Source organism: Astatotilapia calliptera, chromosome 13, assembly GCF_964374335.1.
Source record: "Astatotilapia calliptera chromosome 13, fAstCal68.1, whole genome shotgun sequence".
In the NCBI taxonomy this organism is placed as follows: Eukaryota; Metazoa; Chordata; class Actinopteri; order Cichliformes; family Cichlidae; genus Astatotilapia; species Astatotilapia calliptera.
In genome coordinates, this window is record NC_137434.1 from 23,858,938 (window position 1) to 23,883,175 (window position 24,238).

Below are 24,238 nucleotides of genomic sequence, written 5' to 3' on the forward strand. Positions count from 1 at the left end.
AAAAAACGAAATAAAGAAATTAAACATTTTAGCTTAGTTTTATTTTGCCATATGTTGCAGGCAGTGGTGTTCAGTGTGAAGGCTAAAGTGTCTTTTCTTCTCATTCAGTTGTTGCGCAAACACAGTAAGAATGCAAAAAAAAAAGTTTAAAAGCTTCTGACCCTTTATGGAGCTTATTACGTAATCACATTTCTGTCTCATAGACTCCTCCCACCACACAGAGGCAGATGTTTTAAAAACACAGATTTTCCAGCCTTCTTCCTCATCTGTAGCTTTTTGTCGGAAAGAAGTCGCAATGTTTTTCACGCTGTTTTCAGCAACCACCTGGACTTTGCTGGTCCTGCTTTTCACGCTGATATTACTGTGAGTATTCCTCGACTACTGTTTTGCAAGACAATCGAGCCCTTATCTTATGTCGCGTTCAAACCACCCGTACGTGGAGTTTTGTTTCTCTTGTGTTCCCTTTGTTTTAATGTCCAACTGACGATTTCAGATTTTCTCTGTTTTGTGACACAGGTACGGATTATGGCCATATCGGTTCTTCAAAAAGCTGGGGATACCTGGACCGAGGCCCCTGCCTTATATTGGAACGATGCTGGGCATAAGAAAGGTACGCACAGAAACCAAACTCACCTTAGAGACTGGGATACGAGGAGCTGACTGATTTGATCTTGAAGAAGTGAGAAGGACATATTTAATGTCCTTATCAATCGTCACTATCACTGACCTGCCTGAGCTTTCTGTGTGTTTTTGAACACGTGTCCTACTCAGTGGCTTATTGACTCTAAAAAACATTTTACTTCTTGCAGGGATTTCCTGGTTTTGACCTAGAGTGTCATGCCAAGTATGGGGACGTCTGGGGGTGAGTATTCACTTCATCAACCAGGAAGTTCACTCATGTTAAAATATGTTTGTGAGCCATGCAATCCCCCCCCCCCCCCCCCCCCCCCACACACACACACACACAAAATAAATAAATATACAAAAATTCTGAATTCATTCATGCCAATAATGCTGTGGCCTAAAGCAACTAAAAAACAAAACAGAAAATGCCTTAAACAATTAGCCATGAATTGTGTTATTGTAAACGGCTGTTGTCTTTTTTGCAGGTTGTACGATGGACGAACGCCGTTGTTAATGGTGGCCGACCCTGAGATTGTTAAAACCGTGATGGTGAAGGAGTGCTACTCTGTGTTCACCAACCGCAGGGTAAGAAGCTCCTCTTTCTATTTCATGAAACCTTTGGACGTCCTGCCACTCTCCATAGAACGTAAAATGTTAGCAAAAGATAGGTACAAATACTTTTTCACTTTTTTACATTAACTAAATTGCTAGCAGTGATTTCCAAAGCAACTTGGGAAATGCTGTAGTTTATAGTGTCAGGCCGATGTGTTTAGGAAAACAACAGCAGCACTACAGGGAAAGACTGTTACCACATGAAATGTAAATGAAGTAATATTAAAATCCAAGAGGCTGAACTTGCAGCAGTTCTCTGTGCTTTACACAAAGAGTTACACTTTTATTACTCAAGGGTTACATCAGCCAAATTGTCACTAGGTGTGAATGTGCGAATGAATGTGAGTGCGAATGGTTGTCTGTCCCTGTGTGTTGGCCCTGCGACAGACTGGCGACCTGTCCAGGGTGTACCCCGCCTCTCGCCCTATGACAGCTGGGATAGGCTCCAGCGCCCCCCGCGACCCTGAAAAAAAGGATAAGCGGAAGCGAATGGATGGATGGATGGATGGAAATTATCACATTATTGTTTCTGGGACTGCTTCCTGTACAGCTGAGTTTAAAAAGAGTTGGTGAATATATAAATTATCAGCATTGTACTAGTGAGTGGTGTACTTTGAAGCAGTTTTCTGACATGTTATTTAATCAATAATCATTAAGAAGTGGTAGTAGTTAAGATATTTTTAACAAAAAACAAAACATATTTCCCCGCATCTATATTATCAAACAAACCTGGATAAATATGACGGGTTACTGATTACATTTTACTCGATTACATTTTACTGTTGCATGTACCCATGTGTGTCGATCTATCCAAAGATTGTTCTATATGAACACTCAACATAGAGCCAACACAGAGAAAATACCAATTACATTACATTATATGTGCAAACTGATGAGGTAGATGTAAGCAAACATTGAGAGTTATTATTTCCTTTTCACAGGATACTGGTGTTTTCACTGGACCTATGGAAGACTCTGTCATAGTAGTCAAAGATGAAAGGTGGAAACGAATTCGCAACAGCGTGTCTCCATGCTTCACCAGTGGAAGACTGAAACAGGTTGATATATCTAAGTTCATTAACCACTTATATCCCAAAAAGTTTCTTTTTCAATGGGTGAAAGGTGATGAAACATTTCCCCCACTGAAAACGCTACGTCCAGACAAACAGAATCAACTTTTCTGGATTTCATTACCTGGATGATTGAGTATGAGTCATGACATAACCACTAATGTGATTAAACTATATACAAAGTAAAAAAAAAGCCAGCAGTTCCCAGAGATGTTCTTATTTTTTTCACAGACATTGTTAAAGTTTGTAAAATAGAGAAAACGAGTTTACAAAAAATGTACCAACATCATCAGTGTGTTTTGATCTGTTTTCTTTCTACATATCTGACAGACATTTAACATCTACAGAATATTAATAACATAATTTTCTTATTTTGTCTCCATTATATAAAAAAGGTTTTTCCCCTCGTTGCTCGCTATGCAGAACGACTTGTTGCAAAACTTGAGGAAATGAATTTGGATGAACCCATCACTGTCAAACAGTATGTTGTTAATCTGAAATATGCAAACATATTAAATTGTTCATCCTAAAATAAATAATGCGCTGATCACTTGTCTTTTCCAACTCTAATAGGTTTGTGGCTCCTTACAGTTTAGACACTGTGACCAGTGCTTCTTTCAGTGTGGAGACAGACTCCATAAACAATCCAAATGATCCAGTTAATGTTCAAGCGCAGAAGCTCTTTAAATTAAAAATGTGGCTTTTCTTATTAATAAGTATGTCCTTCTTTTGACTTTTAAAAACTCATTCAATGTTTTGTTTTCAGAAAGCAAACTCAATAGTATCTGCAGGATGTCAAATTTTGCTTACTGGTATTCGGTCTGGTCTCCTTTCAGTGGCAGTTCCGTTTGGTAGACGTCTGGCAAAGTTCCTGAACATGGAAATCATACCCAAGGACAGTGTTGACTTTTTCTACAACCTCCTCAAGAAATTTAAAAACCAGCATCATGAAGACAAATCTGTAAGTATTAAATTTATAAAGGAACATCAACATTGTTGTGTCCATACACGTCATGTTGTCTTTTTGATGTCTCTATCTTGATTATTTTAAAGCCAGAAGCAGCTTTTGGGATACTGCATGTTCACTGGCAACCTGTCATTCACATAGTAGAGCATGCTTTATCCTCCTTTACAACTCTATTGGGGACCATAATTTAAAAAGTAAACCTATTGTTGATTGAAAAGGACATGAAACTAGTCACAGAGGCCATCAGCTCATCAGAAATGTTTACAGACATGAGAGACAAAGCGAGATGTATAGGTTTTCCACATACATCTAGCTTTGAAACCACAGGACTCGCTCCCTGTAAGCTACGGGAAAATAATTTAGGGCAAACCCTGAAATCATTTGCCATCTTTTATATACAGTCTATGCACACCGCAAACATTATTGATAATTTTCTTCTGCTGTTGACTCTCAATCATCCACATGTGAGCATATTTGAATATTGTCTTTTCTGATGTAGGCTCGAGCAGACTTCCTGCAGGTGTTTATCCAGAGTGAGATCCCAGAAAAGACGTATAAGAACGATGAAGAACAGCCAAGTAAAGGTATGTGTTTACCACAGAAGTAAGCTGAAGCTAGATTTTACCACTGCCTTAATCTAATTGTCAAACTTCAGATCACAGTCCACTTTGACCCCCAGGTTTGTGACAGCTGGTTTAACACACTTGGCCAAGGTATCTAAATACACATTGGGGGTCTCAGTGGGGGTACCAAAAACCATGACCTCAGTCTTTTTATCATTGAATTTTAAAAAGTTAAGAGACATCCAAGCCTTAATGTCATCAAGACACTGAAGTTATGGCTGTGTGGAGTATGTGCCTTCTTTCTTTAGAGGTACATAGATCTGACAGTCATCAGCATAAAAGTGGAATGCAATGCCGTGCTTTCTCAGTATACAACCAAGAGGAAGCAGATATAAAGAGAAGAGGAGGGGGCCTAGAACTGAGCCCTGTAGGACCCCCCACCCCACCCCCCACCCCACCCCCCACCCACACACACACACACACACGAGGACCCGAGGTTGATGGAGCTTGACCACCCACAGGGGCAAGAAAGTTATAAGTACTAGATACTGATTTCTCTTAAGTAAGATCATGAAATGTTCTTTCCATAGGTTTGACTGAACATGAGATCCTTTCCCAGGCCTTGGTCTTCATCTTTGGAGGCTACGACACCACCAGTACCACTCTAACTAACATCCTTTATAATCTGGCCACCAACCCTGATGCGTTGCAGACCTTACACAAAGAAATTGATGCTAAGCTGAAGAAAGATGTACAGTAATTCATCACATAATTTGTTGCCATTCTCGATTCAATGGTGGACACCATTTGCATATTTGTTTTTATGTTTGCCTTCTTCTTTATATTTTGTCTAGGCACCCATTTCATATGAAGAGCTGACCGGTCTACAGTACCTGGACCAAGTTATACTTGAATCAATGCGACTGATTCCCACTGCCCCTCGAATTGACAGGGTGTGCAAAAAAACTGTGCAAGTGAATGGACTCACCATCCCTGAAGGAACCACAATTGGGATTCCTGCGTGGGTGTTGCACAAAGACCCACGCTACTGGGACTCACCTGAGCTTTTCAGACCAGAGAGGTAAATGTGTAGGTGTGTCATCACAAGGTTATGAAGGACCTGGTCATCCTGTAATTAGTGAAACCTGGGACATTATGCTTTGCTTTATCTTTGGTAGATCAATGAGGTGCCATATGTAGGTCCCTTCACTGATGTTCTCAGTGGTTCAATTGAGAGACAGCCAGTTACGCATCCCAAAACCTCTGCAGTGTTGTCTGCAGCTGTTTTGAGTCATTATTATTCTGGAAGCTGGCTGGTTCCCTAAGACTGAGAGTGCTGCACTGTGGGACTGGTTTTCTTCAATGCTTTTTATCTAGTGTAGCTTCCACCTAAGTACTGCTTTGATCATAGGTTTTTCCCTGCTGTAAGGGGACTGGCCAATGGGTCCCTAATCCCCGAACAAAGCTTTAGAAGTAATAGAATACTTTTGCCCTGATCTATGCCCCCGTACTCTTTACGTTGTAGGTCTACAGACTGCCTAAAAATCATGTTTCAATACAAAAATAATTATTTCACTTTACATATCTACAAGTTTGTTTGATCTGTATCTGCAGGTTCAGTAAAGACAACATGGAGGAGGTGAACCCATACGCGTTCATGCCATTTGGACTCGGCCCTCGTAACTGCGTTGGGATGCGCTACGCCCTCCTCGTCATGAAGATGGTTATTGTCCGTCTCTTGCAGAAGTACACTTTGGAAACATGCAAAGAGACAATGGTAAGAGCAGCAAACCTCCACATTTAGACTGTCATGGTACTCTGCTGTCCTGTCACTGATGTTACATCCATTTCTTTTCTTTCTTTTTTTTAGATTCCACTTCGGTTTGACTGGAAGTTTCAGCCAGTTCAGCCTGTAAAACTCAAGTTTGTTCCCAGAAATAAGTAGTCTAAGAGGGAACGTCTCCAAATCTGATCAAACATGTTATTTTATGATTTTCCTTTGATGTGAGGGAACTGCTGCCAGGATGACATTGACCATGTAATTTCTTTTTTCAGCTGCTTTGTGATAAATCAAATGTATTTTAATTCATTTTTTATTGTGTTGAATGTTTAATCTGAGTTTTCTTAAATGTACACAAATAATAATGACGGTGATCATTTGAAGAAATAAAGTGGCATAAAAACAAAATGAAGTTAGAGTTATCTTTTGTAATTTATTTTTTATACCTTAAACTTGGCAGCGTGAATACAGCACAATAATTGAGTTGACTGATGTTGTTGTCTGAAAACCACCTGAAGCTATGAAGTATACAGGTGAGCTCAACATTGTGGTGTTCTTGGATGTGTTTGGGTGCGTGTGTGTTTGCATTATAAAGTTTCCTTTGTAAGACCCATCAGATACACACTTTTTATAAAAGATGTATTACACAATCAGTCATCGGTGCCAATAGTATCTAGGGGAAGAGCCAGCAGGTGACCTGATTATCACAACCTTTTAAGGAAATATTGCAGTAGGTTGTAACTAAATAAACAGTGACCTTGAAAGCATCTACTTTTAAATGGAGCCACTGACACCAGGTTGATTTACCCACCCCAATGAGAATTTATCAGCAGCAAAGGTGAGACAGTGAGCATAAATACTTTCATCTTGTGTGCATACATGGCATAGAGCCTGCAGATGCTACATGATGGGTTAAAGTGTAACTGACAGTAATATAAGAAGATAATCTGGAGTCGTTGCTCCTGTGTTTATATCAGTGTGCAGGACACTGAAATAGGAAAACAGCAGGACGTTTCTGCCATTTTCCACCTTTTTAATTGGTGTAGCACAAAACAGCCTTAACCACAGTGTCTCTGCAGCCCAGGGAACACTGCTGGTTTTCATTCTAGCCATCCAGTCATCCAGTCATCCTCCAGCCCTCACCTTCAGGTGTGAGCAAACCTTTATTGACATTATTCTTTGCACGTTGTCACCAGAAGCATTTTTTAGTCTGTTTTAATGTGTCCACCTAAGGGTCCAAAGTAATTGAGCATGATTTATAAAGTGGTGGGAAAATCAATTTCACAGTTGTAGACAAAAAGGAAACCATAAAGTTCACCAATACTGCTCCACGAAACTGAATTTATCCTCAAAAATCTAAGTAAGCAGAATGCTACTTGGAAGACTGGAGGAAACGTTTTCTGTGTCAGACCCAGCTCAAGCCTTTCATCAGTCATCACAGAAAAATAAAGAAACAGTACTCATAAAGTTTACTGATGCTATTAAACGAAAAGATGCCCTCAGTGTGGAGTGTCTAACATAACCTAATATTTATACAGGTTCAGGTGTTTTCTAGTCAATTCTTTAGTCTCTGAACAGAGACACACCAAAGAGTCACAAGATAAATTTGAATCCTGTCTTTGAGATCTTTTGATTGAATTCTTAAATGCAAGAAAATCCTAACAATAATACTAAACCTTCCACCTATCAAACTTTCTTCTACTTGGCTGTCCCTCAAAGCTGAGAGTTGAACAGCAGGTGGGTGGAGCTGCTGTTTCTGAAATAACGATATTAGGCGTTGCAGGGATTCACATATATTGACTTGATTATTTGAAACTGTTAAATATAAGCATCCACCAGTAAAAGAGAAAGAATAGACTGTAACAGGAAGAACAGTGCTGCTTCCTAGAATTGGGAATGCTGGCATATCAATCCAGCTGATTCGGCAGCTGCCTGTACTGAATTAATGACTGTGAGCACATTTCTACAAAAAACCTTTATTTGTCACATACACAATTATGCAGAGTACAACATGTAGTGAAATTCGGCTGTGTCTGAAGAAGCCGAACTTCAGACATAGCCGTGCCATCCCAGGGCTTGGTTTTAGCATGGGGAGGGGGTTTAGCCAGGACCCTTGCTGGATACCTGGTGGGAATCAAACTTGTGACTATCGGTGCAAAAGTGCATAGTTTTACCACTACACTATTCAGCTGCCTAACATTCCCAAGCTTTTCTCGCACATAAAGTTAATGATCTTTTTTGATTTGTGAAAATAAACCTCACAAATAATATTACAGAGAAGAATTTGCCTGAAATCTGATTTTCATACAACTGAAAAGAAACTGAAACCTTTATACTCAAATGATGTGTGTGTGTAATTGTATTTTAAATTCTAATTACATTTACACAGTTTAAATCTAATCAAATAAGACAAAAAGTACTAATAAACCCAGTGTTACATAGGTCGTGCATTTACTAAGCAGTTACCCTTGGCACACTGATACATGTGACCAATATCACTAACATTACATCAGCGTTTTTATCTCCTTGCTCTTCCTCTGTTGTTGTGGGAAAGGTTACACAAAACTGCAGAGCATGCGCAGATGTAACAGTTTCACACAAACGTCATAAAAAAAAGAGGATCGGATAACAAGACTTTTAAGTCAGTCACGGACCAACTAAATCACGTAGCAGCCGTGGAAGGTGGAAAAATAACTATTATGGGGATAACGAAGAACTTCAGATTCTAACAGCTTTATAACCGTGAAGAAATATTAAAATGATTCAAAACGAAAGCTAATTTACAGAGCAAGGAGAGCGGCTCGTTTCACACTCACGGCACAAATAATACCGATAACCACACCTTTGTTTTCAAGTTTACCTTCTATAACCCAACAAGATGAAAAACGATCAGAAATGCGTTTAATAAGAACAATAGCAAAACAAAGAAAGAAGAAAAAACGAAATAAAGAAATTAAACATTTTAGCTTAGTTTTATTTTGCCATATGTTGCAGGCAGTGGTGTTCAGTGTGAAGGCTAAAGTGTCTTTTCTTCTCATTCAGTTGTTGCGCAAACACAGTAAGAATGCAAAAAAAAAAGTTTAAAAGCTTCTGACCCTTTATGGAGCTTATTACGTAATCACATTTCTGTCTCATAGACTCCTCCCACCACACAGAGGCAGATGTTTTAAAAACACAGATTTTCCAGCCTTCTTCCTCATCTGTAGCTTTTTGTCGGAAAGAAGTCGCAATGTTTTTCACGCTGTTTTCAGCAACCACCTGGACTTTGCTGGTCCTGCTTTTCACGCTGATATTACTGTGAGTATTCCTCGACTACTGTTTTGCAAGACAATCGAGCCCTTATCTTATGTCGCGTTCAAACCACCCGTACGTGGAGTTTTGTTTCTCTTGTGTTCCCTTTGTTTTAATGTCCAACTGACGATTTCAGATTTTCTCTGTTTTGTGACACAGGTACGGATTATGGCCATATCGGTTCTTCAAAAAGCTGGGGATACCTGGACCGAGGCCCCTGCCTTATATTGGAACGATGCTGGGCATAAGAAAGGTACGCACAGAAACCAAACTCACCTTAGAGACTGGGATACGAGGAGCTGACTGATTTGATCTTGAAGAAGTGAGAAGGACATATTTAATGTCCTTATCAATCGTCACTATCACTGACCTGCCTGAGCTTTCTGTGTGTTTTTGAACACGTGTCCTACTCAGTGGCTTATTGACTCTAAAAAACATTTTACTTCTTGCAGGGATTTCCTGGTTTTGACCTAGAGTGTCATGCCAAGTATGGGGACGTCTGGGGGTGAGTATTCACTTCATCAACCAGGAAGTTCACTCATGTTAAAATATGTTTGTGAGCCATGCAATCCCCCCCCCCCCCCCCCCCCCCCACACACACACACACACAAAATAAATAAATATACAAAAATTCTGAATTCATTCATGCCAATAATGCTGTGGCCTAAAGCAACTAAAAAACAAAACAGAAAATGCCTTAAACAATTAGCCATGAATTGTGTTATTGTAAACGGCTGTTGTCTTTTTTGCAGGTTGTACGATGGACGAACGCCGTTGTTAATGGTGGCCGACCCTGAGATTGTTAAAACCGTGATGGTGAAGGAGTGCTACTCTGTGTTCACCAACCGCAGGGTAAGAAGCTCCTCTTTCTATTTCATGAAACCTTTGGACGTCCTGCCACTCTCCATAGAACGTAAAATGTTAGCAAAAGATAGGTACAAATACTTTTTCACTTTTTTACATTAACTAAATTGCTAGCAGTGATTTCCAAAGCAACTTGGGAAATGCTGTAGTTTATAGTGTCAGGCCGATGTGTTTAGGAAAACAACAGCAGCACTACAGGGAAAGACTGTTACCACATGAAATGTAAATGAAGTAATATTAAAATCCAAGAGGCTGAACTTGCAGCAGTTCTCTGTGCTTTACACAAAGAGTTACACTTTTATTACTCAAGGGTTACATCAGCCAAATTGTCACTAGGTGTGAATGTGCGAATGAATGTGAGTGCGAATGGTTGTCTGTCCCTGTGTGTTGGCCCTGCGACAGACTGGCGACCTGTCCAGGGTGTACCCCGCCTCTCGCCCTATGACAGCTGGGATAGGCTCCAGCGCCCCCCGCGACCCTGAAAAAAAGGATAAGCGGAAGCGAATGGATGGATGGATGGATGGAAATTATCACATTATTGTTTCTGGGACTGCTTCCTGTACAGCTGAGTTTAAAAAGAGTTGGTGAATATATAAATTATCAGCATTGTACTAGTGAGTGGTGTACTTTGAAGCAGTTTTCTGACATGTTATTTAATCAATAATCATTAAGAAGTGGTAGTAGTTAAGATATTTTTAACAAAAAACAAAACATATTTCCCCGCATCTATATTATCAAACAAACCTGGATAAATATGACGGGTTACTGATTACATTTTACTCGATTACATTTTACTGTTGCATGTACCCATGTGTGTCGATCTATCCAAAGATTGTTCTATATGAACACTCAACATAGAGCCAACACAGAGAAAATACCAATTACATTACATTATATGTGCAAACTGATGAGGTAGATGTAAGCAAACATTGAGAGTTATTATTTCCTTTTCACAGGATACTGGTGTTTTCACTGGACCTATGGAAGACTCTGTCATAGTAGTCAAAGATGAAAGGTGGAAACGAATTCGCAACAGCGTGTCTCCATGCTTCACCAGTGGAAGACTGAAACAGGTTGATATATCTAAGTTCATTAACCACTTATATCCCAAAAAGTTTCTTTTTCAATGGGTGAAAGGTGATGAAACATTTCCCCCACTGAAAACGCTACGTCCAGACAAACAGAATCAACTTTTCTGGATTTCATTACCTGGATGATTGAGTATGAGTCATGACATAACCACTAATGTGATTAAACTATATACAAAGTAAAAAAAAAGCCAGCAGTTCCCAGAGATGTTCTTATTTTTTTCACAGACATTGTTAAAGTTTGTAAAATAGAGAAAACGAGTTTACAAAAAATGTACCAACATCATCAGTGTGTTTTGATCTGTTTTCTTTCTACATATCTGACAGACATTTAACATCTACAGAATATTAATAACATAATTTTCTTATTTTGTCTCCATTATATAAAAAAGGTTTTTCCCCTCGTTGCTCGCTATGCAGAACGACTTGTTGCAAAACTTGAGGAAATGAATTTGGATGAACCCATCACTGTCAAACAGTATGTTGTTAATCTGAAATATGCAAACATATTAAATTGTTCATCCTAAAATAAATAATGCGCTGATCACTTGTCTTTTCCAACTCTAATAGGTTTGTGGCTCCTTACAGTTTAGACACTGTGACCAGTGCTTCTTTCAGTGTGGAGACAGACTCCATAAACAATCCAAATGATCCAGTTAATGTTCAAGCGCAGAAGCTCTTTAAATTAAAAATGTGGCTTTTCTTATTAATAAGTATGTCCTTCTTTTGACTTTTAAAAACTCATTCAATGTTTTGTTTTCAGAAAGCAAACTCAATAGTATCTGCAGGATGTCAAATTTTGCTTACTGGTATTCGGTCTGGTCTCCTTTCAGTGGCAGTTCCGTTTGGTAGACGTCTGGCAAAGTTCCTGAACATGGAAATCATACCCAAGGACAGTGTTGACTTTTTCTACAACCTCCTCAAGAAATTTAAAAACCAGCATCATGAAGACAAATCTGTAAGTATTAAATTTATAAAGGAACATCAACATTGTTGTGTCCATACACGTCATGTTGTCTTTTTGATGTCTCTATCTTGATTATTTTAAAGCCAGAAGCAGCTTTTGGGATACTGCATGTTCACTGGCAACCTGTCATTCACATAGTAGAGCATGCTTTATCCTCCTTTACAACTCTATTGGGGACCATAATTTAAAAAGTAAACCTATTGTTGATTGAAAAGGACATGAAACTAGTCACAGAGGCCATCAGCTCATCAGAAATGTTTACAGACATGAGAGACAAAGCGAGATGTATAGGTTTTCCACATACATCTAGCTTTGAAACCACAGGACTCGCTCCCTGTAAGCTACGGGAAAATAATTTAGGGCAAACCCTGAAATCATTTGCCATCTTTTATATACAGTCTATGCACACCGCAAACATTATTGATAATTTTCTTCTGCTGTTGACTCTCAATCATCCACATGTGAGCATATTTGAATATTGTCTTTTCTGATGTAGGCTCGAGCAGACTTCCTGCAGGTGTTTATCCAGAGTGAGATCCCAGAAAAGACGTATAAGAACGATGAAGAACAGCCAAGTAAAGGTATGTGTTTACCACAGAAGTAAGCTGAAGCTAGATTTTACCACTGCCTTAATCTAATTGTCAAACTTCAGATCACAGTCCACTTTGACCCCCAGGTTTGTGACAGCTGGTTTAACACACTTGGCCAAGGTATCTAAATACACATTGGGGGTCTCAGTGGGGGTACCAAAAACCATGACCTCAGTCTTTTTATCATTGAATTTTAAAAAGTTAAGAGACATCCAAGCCTTAATGTCATCAAGACACTGAAGTTATGGCTGTGTGGAGTATGTGCCTTCTTTCTTTAGAGGTACATAGATCTGACAGTCATCAGCATAAAAGTGGAATGCAATGCCGTGCTTTCTCAGTATACAACCAAGAGGAAGCAGATATAAAGAGAAGAGGAGGGGGCCTAGAACTGAGCCCTGTAGGACCCCCCACCCCACCCCCCACCCCACCCCCCACCCACACACACACACACACACGAGGACCCGAGGTTGATGGAGCTTGACCACCCACAGGGGCAAGAAAGTTATAAGTACTAGATACTGATTTCTCTTAAGTAAGATCATGAAATGTTCTTTCCATAGGTTTGACTGAACATGAGATCCTTTCCCAGGCCTTGGTCTTCATCTTTGGAGGCTACGACACCACCAGTACCACTCTAACTAACATCCTTTATAATCTGGCCACCAACCCTGATGCGTTGCAGACCTTACACAAAGAAATTGATGCTAAGCTGAAGAAAGATGTACAGTAATTCATCACATAATTTGTTGCCATTCTCGATTCAATGGTGGACACCATTTGCATATTTGTTTTTATGTTTGCCTTCTTCTTTATATTTTGTCTAGGCACCCATTTCATATGAAGAGCTGACCGGTCTACAGTACCTGGACCAAGTTATACTTGAATCAATGCGACTGATTCCCACTGCCCCTCGAATTGACAGGGTGTGCAAAAAAACTGTGCAAGTGAATGGACTCACCATCCCTGAAGGAACCACAATTGGGATTCCTGCGTGGGTGTTGCACAAAGACCCACGCTACTGGGACTCACCTGAGCTTTTCAGACCAGAGAGGTAAATGTGTAGGTGTGTCATCACAAGGTTATGAAGGACCTGGTCATCCTGTAATTAGTGAAACCTGGGACATTATGCTTTGCTTTATCTTTGGTAGATCAATGAGGTGCCATATGTAGGTCCCTTCACTGATGTTCTCAGTGGTTCAATTGAGAGACAGCCAGTTACGCATCCCAAAACCTCTGCAGTGTTGTCTGCAGCTGTTTTGAGTCATTATTATTCTGGAAGCTGGCTGGTTCCCTAAGACTGAGAGTGCTGCACTGTGGGACTGGTTTTCTTCAATGCTTTTTATCTAGTGTAGCTTCCACCTAAGTACTGCTTTGATCATAGGTTTTTCCCTGCTGTAAGGGGACTGGCCAATGGGTCCCTAATCCCCGAACAAAGCTTTAGAAGTAATAGAATACTTTTGCCCTGATCTATGCCCCCGTACTCTTTACGTTGTAGGTCTACAGACTGCCTAAAAATCATGTTTCAATACAAAAATAATTATTTCACTTTACATATCTACAAGTTTGTTTGATCTGTATCTGCAGGTTCAGTAAAGACAACATGGAGGAGGTGAACCCATACGCGTTCATGCCATTTGGACTCGGCCCTCGTAACTGCGTTGGGATGCGCTACGCCCTCCTCGTCATGAAGATGGTTATTGTCCGTCTCTTGCAGAAGTACACTTTGGAAACATGCAAAGAGACAATGGTAAGAGCAGCAAACCTCCACATTTAGACTGTCATGGTACTCTGCTGTCCTGTCACTGATGTTACATCCATTTCTTTTCTTTCTTTTTTTTAGATTCCACTTCGGTTTGACTGGAAGTTTCAGCCAGTTCAGCCTGTAAAACTCAAGTTTGTTCCCAGAAATAAGTAGTCTAAGAGGGAACGTCTCCAAATCTGATCAAACATGTTATTTTATGATTTTCCTTTGATGTGAGGGAACTGCTGCCAGGATGACATTGACCATGTAATTTCTTTTTTCAGCTGCTTTGTGATAAATCAAATGTATTTTAATTCATTTTTTATTGTGTTGAATGTTTAATCTGAGTTTTCTTAAATGTACACAAATAATAATGACGGTGATCATTTGAAGAAATAAAGTGGCATAAAAACAAAATGAAGTTAGAGTTATCTTTTGTAATTTATTTTTTATACCTTAAACTTGGCAGCGTGAATACAGCACAATAATTGAGTTGACTGATGTTGTTGTCTGAAAACCACCTGAAGCTATGAAGTATACAGGTGAGCTCAACATTGTGGTGTTCTTGGATGTGTTTGGGTGCGTGTGTGTTTGCATTATAAAGTTTCCTTTGTAAGACCCATCAGATACACACTTTTTATAAAAGATGTATTACACAATCAGTCATCGGTGCCAATAGTATCTAGGGGAAGAGCCAGCAGGTGACCTGATTATCACAACCTTTTAAGGAAATATTGCAGTAGGTTGTAACTAAATAAACAGTGACCTTGAAAGCATCTACTTTTAAATGGAGCCACTGACACCAGGTTGATTTACCCACCCCAATGAGAATTTATCAGCAGCAAAGGTGAGACAGTGAGCATAAATACTTTCATCTTGTGTGCATACATGGCATAGAGCCTGCAGATGCTACATGATGGGTTAAAGTGTAACTGACAGTAATATAAGAAGATAATCTGGAGTCGTTGCTCCTGTGTTTATATCAGTGTGCAGGACACTGAAATAGGAAAACAGCAGGACGTTTCTGCCATTTTCCACCTTTTTAATTGGTGTAGCACAAAACAGCCTTAACCACAGTGTCTCTGCAGCCCAGGGAACACTGCTGGTTTTCATTCTAGCCATCCAGTCATCCAGTCATCCTCCAGCCCTCACCTTCAGGTGTGAGCAAACCTTTATTGACATTATTCTTTGCACGTTGTCACCAGAAGCATTTTTTAGTCTGTTTTAATGTGTCCACCTAAGGGTCCAAAGTAATTGAGCATGATTTATAAAGTGGTGGGAAAATCAATTTCACAGTTGTAGACAAAAAGGAAACCATAAAGTTCACCAATACTGCTCCACGAAACTGAATTTATCCTCAAAAATCTAAGTAAGCAGAATGCTACTTGGAAGACTGGAGGAAACGTTTTCTGTGTCAGACCCAGCTCAAGCCTTTCATCAGTCATCACAGAAAAATAAAGAAACAGTACTCATAAAGTTTACTGATGCTATTAAACGAAAAGATGCCCTCAGTGTGGAGTGTCTAACATAACCTAATATTTATACAGGTTCAGGTGTTTTCTAGTCAATTCTTTAGTCTCTGAACAGAGACACACCAAAGAGTCACAAGATAAATTTGAATCCTGTCTTTGAGATCTTTTGATTGAATTCTTAAATGCAAGAAAATCCTAACAATAATACTAAACCTTCCACCTATCAAACTTTCTTCTACTTGGCTGTCCCTCAAAGCTGAGAGTTGAACAGCAGGTGGGTGGAGCTGCTGTTTCTGAAATAACGATATTAGGCGTTGCAGGGATTCACATATATTGACTTGATTATTTGAAACTGTTAAATATAAGCATCCACCAGTAAAAGAGAAAGAATAGACTGTAACAGGAAGAACAGTGCTGCTTCCTAGAATTGGGAATGCTGGCATATCAATCCAGCTGATTCGGCAGCTGCCTGTACTGAATTAATGACTGTGAGCACATTTCTACAAAAAACCTTTATTTGTCACATACACAATTATGCAGAGTACAACATGTAGTGAAATTCGGCTGTGTCTGAAGAAGCCGAACTTCAGACATAGCCGTGCCATCCCAGGGCTTGGTTTTAGCATGGGGAGGGGGTTTAGCCAGGACCCTTGCTGGATACCTGGTGGGAATCAAACTTGTGACTATCGGTGCAAAAGTGCATAGTTTTACCACTACACTATTCAGCTGCCTAACATTCCCAAGCTTTTCTCGCACATAAAGTTAATGATCTTTTTTGATTTGTGAAAATAAACCTCACAAATAATATTACAGAGAAGAATTTGCCTGAAATCTGATTTTCATACAACTGAAAAGAAACTGAAACCTTTATACTCAAATGATGTGTGTGTGTAATTGTATTTTAAATTCTAATTACATTTACACAGTTTAAATCTAATCAAATAAGACAAAAAGTACTAATAAACCCAGTGTTACATAGGTCGTGCATTTACTAAGCAGTTACCCTTGGCACACTGATACATGTGACCAATATCACTAACATTACATCAGCGTTTTTATCTCCTTGCTCTTCCTCTGTTGTTGTGGGAAAGGTTACACAAAACTGCAGAGCATGCGCAGATGTAACAGTTTCACACAAACGTCATAAAAAAAAGAGGATCGGATAACAAGACTTTTAAGTCAGTCACGGACCAACTAAATCACGTAGCAGCCGTGGAAGGTGGAAAAATAACTATTATGGGGATAACGAAGAACTTCAGATTCTAACAGCTTTATAACCGTGAAGAAATATTAAAATGATTCAAAACGAAAGCTAATTTACAGAGCAAGGAGAGCGGCTCGTTTCACACTCACGGCACAAATAATACCGATAACCACACCTTTGTTTTCAAGTTTACCTTCTATAACCCAACAAGATGAAAAACGATCAGAAATGCGTTTAATAAGAACAATAGCAAAACAAAGAAAGAAGAAAAAACGAAATAAAGAAATTAAACATTTTAGCTTAGTTTTATTTTGCCATATGTTGCAGGCAGTGGTGTTCAGTGTGAAGGCTAAAGTGTCTTTTCTTCTCATTCAGTTGTTGCGCAAACACAGTAAGAATGCAAAAAAAAAAGTTTAAAAGCTTCTGACCCTTTATGGAGCTTATTACGTAATCACATTTCTGTCTCATAGACTCCTCCCACCACACAGAGGCAGATGTTTTAAAAACACAGATTTTCCAGCCTTCTTCCTCATCTGTAGCTTTTTGTCGGAAAGAAGTCGCAATGTTTTTCACGCTGTTTTCAGCAACCACCTGGACTTTGCTGGTCCTGCTTTTCACGCTGATATTACTGTGAGTATTCCTCGACTACTGTTTTGCAAGACAATCGAGCCCTTATCTTATGTCGCGTTCAAACCACCCGTACGTGGAGTTTTGTTTCTCTTGTGTTCCCTTTGTTTTAATGTCCAACTGACGATTTCAGATTTTCTCTGTTTTGTGACACAGGTACGGATTATGGCCATATCGGTTCTTCAAAAAGCTGGGGATACCTGGACCGAGGCCCCTGCCTTATATTGGAACGATGCTGGGCATAAGAAAGGTACGCACAGAAACCAAACTCACCTTAGAGACTGGGATACGAGGAGCTGACTGATTTGATCTTGAAGAAGTGAGAAGGACATATTTAATGTCCTTATCAATCGTCACTATCACTGACCTGCCTGAGCTTTCTGTGTGTTTTTGAACACGTGTCCTACTCAGTGGCTTATTGACTCTAAAAAACATTTTACTTCTTGCAGGGATTTCCTGGTTTTGACCTAGAGTGTCATGCCAAGTATGGGGACGTCTGGGGGTGAGTATTCACTTCATCAACCAGGAAGTTCACTCATGTTAAAATATGTTTGTGAGCCATGCAATCCCCCCCCCCCCCCCCCCCCACACACACACACAAAATAAATAAATATACAAAAATTCTGAATTCATTCATGCCAATAATGCTGTGGCCTAAAGCAACTAAAAAACAAAACAGAAAATGCCTTAAACAATTAGCCATGAATTGTGTTATTGTAAACGGCTGTTGTCTTTTTTGCAGGTTGTACGATGGACGAACGCCGTTGTTAATGGTGGCCGACCCTGAGATTGTTAAAACCGTGATGGTGAAGGAGTGCTACTCTGTGTTCACCAACCGCAGGGTAAGAAGCTCCTCTTTCTATTTCATGAAACCTTTGGACGTCCTGCCACTCTCCATAGAACGTAAAATGTTAGCAAAAGATAGGTACAAATACTTTTTCACTTTTTTACATTAACTAAATTGCTAGCAGTGATTTCCAAAGCAACTTGGGAAATGCTGTAGTTTATAGTGTCAGGCCGATGTGTTTAGGAAAACAACAGCAGCACTACAGGGAAAGACTGTTACCACATGAAATGTAAATGAAGTAATATTAAAATCCAAGAGGCTGAACTTGCAGCAGTTCTCTGTGCTTTACACAAAGAGTTACACTTTTATTACTCAAGGGTTACATCAGCCAAATTGTCACTAGGTGTGAATGTGCGAATGAATGTGAGTGCGAATGGTTGTCTGTCCCTGTGTGTTGGCCCTGCGACAGACTGGCGACCTGTCCAGGGTGTACCCCGCCTCTCGCCCTATGACAGCTGGGATAGGCTCCAGCGCCCCCCGCGACCCTGAAAAAAAGGATAAGCGGAAGCGAATGGATGGATGGATGGATGGAAATTATCACATTATTGTTTCTGGGACTGCTTCCTGTACAGCTGAGTTTAAAAAGAGTTGGTGAATATATAAATTATCAGCATTGTACTAGTGAGTGGTGTACTTTGAAGCAGTTTTCTGACATGTTATTTAATCAATAATCATTAAGAAGTGGTAGTAGTTAAGATATTTTTAACAAAAAACAAAACATATTTCCCCGCATCTATATTATCAAACAAACCTGGATAAATATGACGGGTTACTGATTACATTTTACTCGATTACATTTTACTGTTGCATGTACCCATGTGTGTCGATCTATCCAAAGATTGTTCTATATGAACACTCAACATAGAGCCAACACAGAGAAAATACCAATTACATTACATTATATGTGCAAACTGATGAGGTAGATGTAAGCAAACATTGAGAGTTATTATTTCCTTTTCACAGGATACTGGTGTTTTCACTGGACCTATGGAAGACTCTGTCATAGTAGTCAAAGATGAAAGGTGGAAACGAATTCGCAACAGCGTGTCTCCATGCTTCACCAGTGGAAGACTGAAACAGGTTGATATATCTAAGTTCATTAACCACTTATATCCCAAAAAGTTTCTTTTTCAATGGGTGAAAGGTGATGAAACATTTCCCCCACTGAAAACGCTACGTCCAGACAAACAGAATCAACTTTTCTGGATTTCATTACCTGGATGATTGAGTATGAGTCATGACATAACCACTAATGTGATTAAACTATATACAAAGTAAAAAAAAAGCCAGCAGTTCCCAGAGATGTTCTTATTTTTTTCACAGACATTGTTAAAGTTTGTAAAATAGAGAAAACGAGTTTACAAAAAATGTACCAACATCATCAGTGTGTTTTGATCTGTTTTCTTTCTACATATCTGACAGACATTTAACATCTACAGAATATTAATAACATAATTTTCTTATTTTGTCTCCATTATATAAAAAAGGTTTTTCCCCTCGTTGCTCGCTATGCAGAACGACTTGTTGCAAAACTTGAGGAAATGAATTTGGATGAACCCATCACTGTCAAACAGTATGTTGTTAATCTGAAATATGCAAACATATTAAATTGTTCATCCTAAAATAAATAATGCGCTGATCACTTGTCTTTTCCAACTCTAATAGGTTTGTGGCTCCTTACAGTTTAGACACTGTGACCAGTGCTTCTTTCAGTGTGGAGACAGACTCCATAAACAATCCAAATGATCCAGTTAATGTTCAAGCGCAGAAGCTCTTTAAATTAAAAATGTGGCTTTTCTTATTAATAAGTATGTCCTTCTTTTGACTTTTAAAAACTCATTTAATTGATTTGTTTTCAGAAAGCAAACTCAATAGTATCTGCAGGATGTCAAATTTTGCTTACTGGTATTCGGTCTGGTCTCCTTTCAGTGGCAGTTCCGTTTGGTAGACGTCTGGCAAAGTTCCTGAACATGGAAATCATACCCAAGGACAGTGTTGACTTTTTCTACAACCTCCTCAAGAAATTTAAAAACCAGCATCATGAAGACAAATCTGTAAGTATTAAATTTATAAAGGAACATCAACATTGTTGTGTCCATACACGTCATGTTGTCTTTTTGATGTCTCTATCTTGAGTATTTTAAAGCCAGAAGCAACTTTTGGGATACTGCATGTTCACTGGCAACCTGTCATTCACATAGTAGAGCATGCTTTATCCTCCTTTACAACTATATTGGGGACCATAATTTAAAAAGTAAACCTATCGTTGATTGAAAAGGACATGAAACTAGTCACAGAGGCCATCAGCTCATCAGAAATTTTTGCAGATACGAGAGACAAAGCTAAATGTATATGTTTTCCATATGCATCTAGCTACGGGAAAATAATTTAGGGCAAACCCTGAAAGCATTTGCCATCTTTTATATACAGTCTATGCACACTGCAGACATTATTGATAATTTTCTTCTGCTGTTGACTTTCAATCATCCACATGTGAGCATATTTGAATATTGTCTTTTCTGATGTAGGCTCGAGCAGACTTCCTGCAGGTGTTGATCCAGAGTGAGATCCCAGAAAAGACGTATAAGAACGATGAAGAACAGCCAAGTAAAGGTATGTGTTTACCACAGAAGTAATCCACAATATCCAGTCACTCATGTCACATTACTTCAGGGGTTTTACGCACAAATTTTTGTCATGATATCAATCTGCTCATATGTCTCATACGCAAAAGAAAAGTCAGTATCATATATTATAAGCCAGGAGCTGGATGATCCAATCCAATTCAATCCAATTTTATTTATAAACCACTTTAAAATACCCAGCACAGGACTAAAGTGCTGTACAGAAAATAAGTTAGAATAACAGAAAACAGCAAAAATAAAGCACATAATACATAAAAATTAAAACAGCCTGTCACACAGCCCTATATTAAAAAAGAAAACAAGATAAAACGGCATAGAATCAACTAAAAACAACTAAAATAAAAAACAAAAAACAACATCTCATCAAGAGGTAGGTTTTCAGGAGTCTTAAAAGAATCCTAAAAGAAATGGGCAGCCAGTGAAGTGAAGCTAAAATAGGGGAAATGTGCTCTAACCTTCGACTGCCAGTTAAAAGACGAGCTGCGGCATTTTGCACCCTCTGTAGATGAGTAATGTATGATGAACTGACCCCAATATAATGTGCATTACAGTAATCCAGCCGAATGCTAACAAAGGCGTGGATCACTGTCTCAAAGTGCTGCTGTGAAAGAATTGGCTTTATTTCGGCCAGCTGCCTGAGCTGAAAGAAGCTAGATTTTACCACTGCCTTAATCTAATTGTCAAACTTCAGATCACAGTCCACTTTGACCTCCAGGTTTGTGACAGCTGGTTTAACATACTTGGCCAAGGTATCTAAATACACATTGGGGGTCTCAGTGGGGGTACCAAAAACCATCACCTCTGTCTTTTTATCATTGAATTTTAAAAAGTTAAGAGACATCCAAGCCTTAATGTCATCAAGACACTGAAGTTATGGCTGTGTGGAGTATGTGCCTTCTTTCTTTAGAGGGACATAGATCTGACAGTCATCAGCATAAAAGTGGAATGCAATGCCGTGCTTTCTCAGTATACAACCAAGAGGAAGCAGATATAAAGAGAAGAGGAGGGGGCCTAGAACTGAGCCCTGTAGGACCCCCCACCCCACCCACACGAGGACCCAAGGTTGATGGAGCTTGACCACCCACAGGGGCAAGAAAGTTATAAGTACTTGATACTGACTACTCTTAAGATCATGAAATGTTCTTTCCATAGGTTTGACTGAACATGAGATCCTTTCCCAGGCCTTGGTCTTCATCTTGGGAGGCTACGAGACCACCAGTACCACTCTAACTAACATCCTTTATAATCTGGCCACCAACCCTGATGCGTTGCAGACCTTACACAAAGAAATTGATGCTAAGCTGAAGAAAGATGTACAGTAATTCATCACATAATTTGTTGCCATTCTCGATTCAATGGTGGACACCATTTGCATATTTGTTTTTATGTTTGCCTTCTTCTTTATATTTTGTCTAGGCACCCATTTCATATGAAGAGCTGACCGGTCTACAGTACCTGGACCAAGTTATACTTGAATCAATGCGACTGATTCCCACTGCCCCTCGAATTGAAAGGGTGTGCAAAAAAACTGTGCAAGTGAATGGACTCACCATCCCTGAAGGAACCACAATTGGGATTCCTGCGTGGGTGTTGCACAAAGACCCACGCTACTGGGACTCACCTGAGCTTTTCAGACCAGAGAGGTAAATGTGTAGGTGTGTCATCACAAGGTTATGAAGAACCTGGTCATCCTGTAATTAGTGAAACCTGGGACATTATGCTTTGCTTTATCTTTGGTAGATCAATGAGGTGCCATATGTAGGTCCCTTCACTGATGTTCTCAGTGGTTCAATTGAGAGACAGCCAGATACGCATCCCAAAACCTCTGCAGTGTTGTCTGCAGCTGTTTTGAGTCATTATTATTCTGGAAGCTGGCTGGTTCCCTGAGACTGAGAGTGCTGCACTGTGGGACTGGTTTTCTTCAATGCTTTTTATCTAGTGTAGCTTCCACCTAAGTACTGCTTTGATCATAGGTTTTTCCCTGCTGTAAGGGGACTGGCCAATGGGTCCCTAATCCCCGAACAAAGCTTTAGAAGTAATAGAATACTTTTGCCCTGATCTATGCCCCCGTACTCTTTACGTTGTAGGTCTACAGACTGCCTAAAAATCATGGCTCAATACAAAAATAATTATTTCACTTTACATATCTACAAGTTTGTTTGATCTGTATCTGCAGGTTCAGTAAAGACAACATGGAGGAGGTGAACCCATACGCGTACATACCATTTGGACTCGGCCCTCGTAACTGCGTTGGGATGCGCTACGCCCTCCTCGTCATGAAGATGGTTATTGTCCGTCTCTTGCAGAAGTACACTTTGGAAACATGCAAAGAGACAATGGTAAGAGCAGCAAACCTCCACATTTAGACTGTCATGGTACTCTGCTGTCCTGTCACTGATGTTACATCCATTTCTTTTCTTTTTTTTAGATTCCACTTCGGTTTGACTGGAAGTTTCAGCCAGTTCAGCCTGTAAAACTCAAATTTGTTCCCAGAAATAAGTAGTCTAAGAGGGAACGTCTCCAAATCTGATCAAACATGTTATTTTATGATTTTTCTTTAATGTGAGGGAACTGCTGCCAGGATGACATTAACCATGTAATTTCTTTTTTCAGCTGCTTTGTGATAAATCAAATGTATTTTAATTCATTTTTTATTGTGTTGAATGTTTAATTTAAGAAAACTCAGAATGTTTAATCTGAGTTTTCTTAAATGTACACAAAGCAGAGCGCCTGGTGTTGATGAGGTCCGCCCCGAGTTCCTGAAGGCTCTGGACGTTGTAGGGCTGTCTTGGTTGACACGTCTCTGCAATGTTGCGTGGAGATCAGGGGCAGTACCTGTGGACTGGCAGACCGGGGTGGTGGTCCCCATCTTCAAGAAGGGGGACCGGAGGGTGTGTTCCAACTACAGGGGGATCACACTCCTCAGCCTCCCCGGGAAAGTCTATGCCAGGGTGCTGGAGAGGAGGGTTCGTCCGCTAGTCGAACCTCGGATACAGGAGGAACAATGCGGTTTTCGTCCTGGTCGCGGAACACTGGACCAGCTCTTTGTCCTCTCGAGGATACTTGAGGGTGCATGGGAGTTTGCCCAACCAGTCTACATGTGTTTTGTGGACCTGGAGAAGGCATTCGACCGTGTCCCTCGGGGCGTCCTGTGGGAGGTGTTGCGCGAGTATGGGGTGTCTGGCCCATTGCTACGGGCCATTCAATCCCTATACAACCGTTGCAAGAGCTTGGTTCGCATTGCCGGCAATAAGTCGGACTCGTTCCCGGTGGGTGATGGGCTCCG

The 24,238-nt window shown here is 39.9% G+C and overlaps 3 protein-coding genes across 3 annotated transcripts; all 3 read left to right on the forward strand.

The window, feature by feature from the left end:
- Positions 1–36: 36 nt before the first annotated feature.
- On the forward strand, positions 37–6,024 carry LOC145419564 (cytochrome P450 3A40-like). The gene is made up of 14 exons (XM_080287590.1): positions 37–124; positions 204–363; positions 517–610; positions 810–862; positions 1,110–1,209; positions 2,178–2,294; positions 2,702–2,787; positions 2,880–3,022; positions 3,143–3,267; positions 3,773–3,857; positions 4,427–4,587; positions 4,691–4,917; positions 5,451–5,613; positions 5,707–6,024. The coding sequence occupies exons 1-14, from the start codon at positions 52–54 to the stop codon at positions 5,779–5,781; spliced, it is 1,662 nt and encodes a 553-aa protein (XP_080143716.1). The 5' UTR covers positions 37–51; the 3' UTR covers positions 5,782–6,024.
- Positions 6,025–8,586: 2,562 nt separating this feature from the next.
- LOC145419678 (cytochrome P450 3A40-like) lies at positions 8,587–14,574 on the forward strand. Its single transcript, XM_080287930.1, has 14 exons — positions 8,587–8,674; positions 8,754–8,913; positions 9,067–9,160; positions 9,360–9,412; positions 9,660–9,759; positions 10,728–10,844; positions 11,252–11,337; positions 11,430–11,572; positions 11,693–11,817; positions 12,323–12,407; positions 12,977–13,137; positions 13,241–13,467; positions 14,001–14,163; positions 14,257–14,574. Exons 1-14 carry the CDS (start codon positions 8,602–8,604, stop codon positions 14,329–14,331), a joined length of 1,662 nt encoding a protein of 553 aa, XP_080144056.1. The 5' UTR covers positions 8,587–8,601; the 3' UTR covers positions 14,332–14,574.
- A 2,562-nt stretch (positions 14,575–17,136) lies between these two features.
- On the forward strand, positions 17,137–23,599 carry LOC113034481 (cytochrome P450 3A40-like). The gene is made up of 14 exons (XM_026189015.2): positions 17,137–17,224; positions 17,304–17,463; positions 17,617–17,710; positions 17,910–17,962; positions 18,203–18,302; positions 19,271–19,387; positions 19,795–19,880; positions 19,973–20,115; positions 20,237–20,361; positions 20,836–20,920; positions 22,105–22,265; positions 22,369–22,595; positions 23,129–23,291; positions 23,381–23,599. Exons 1-14 carry the CDS (start codon positions 17,152–17,154, stop codon positions 23,453–23,455), a joined length of 1,662 nt encoding a protein of 553 aa, XP_026044800.2. The 5' UTR covers positions 17,137–17,151; the 3' UTR covers positions 23,456–23,599.
- The last annotated feature ends 639 nt before the right edge of the window (positions 23,600–24,238 follow it).

Bases quoted from the DNA above. Each gene is read 5' to 3' on its own strand.
- LOC145419564 (XM_080287590.1), top strand. From the start codon at position 52: ATGTTGCAGGCAGTGGTGTTCAGTGTGAAGGCTAAAGTGTCTTTTCTT. The intron at 125-203 runs GTAAGAATGCAA...TCTGTCTCATAG, and splicing joins TCAGTTGTTGCGCAAACACA to ACTCCTCCCACCACACAGAG. The intron at 611-809 runs GTACGCACAGAA...TACTTCTTGCAG, and splicing joins CGATGCTGGGCATAAGAAAG to GGATTTCCTGGTTTTGACCT.
- LOC145419678 (XM_080287930.1), top strand. From the start codon at position 8,602: ATGTTGCAGGCAGTGGTGTTCAGTGTGAAGGCTAAAGTGTCTTTTCTT. The intron at 11,573-11,692 runs GTATGTCCTTCT...GTCTCCTTTCAG, and splicing joins GTGGCTTTTCTTATTAATAA to TGGCAGTTCCGTTTGGTAGA. The intron at 13,468-14,000 runs GTAAATGTGTAG...CTGTATCTGCAG, and splicing joins GAGCTTTTCAGACCAGAGAG to GTTCAGTAAAGACAACATGG.
- LOC113034481 (XM_026189015.2), top strand. From the start codon at position 17,152: ATGTTGCAGGCAGTGGTGTTCAGTGTGAAGGCTAAAGTGTCTTTTCTT. The intron at 17,711-17,909 runs GTACGCACAGAA...TACTTCTTGCAG, and splicing joins CGATGCTGGGCATAAGAAAG to GGATTTCCTGGTTTTGACCT. The intron at 20,362-20,835 runs GTAAGTATTAAA...TTTCTGATGTAG, and splicing joins AGCATCATGAAGACAAATCT to GCTCGAGCAGACTTCCTGCA.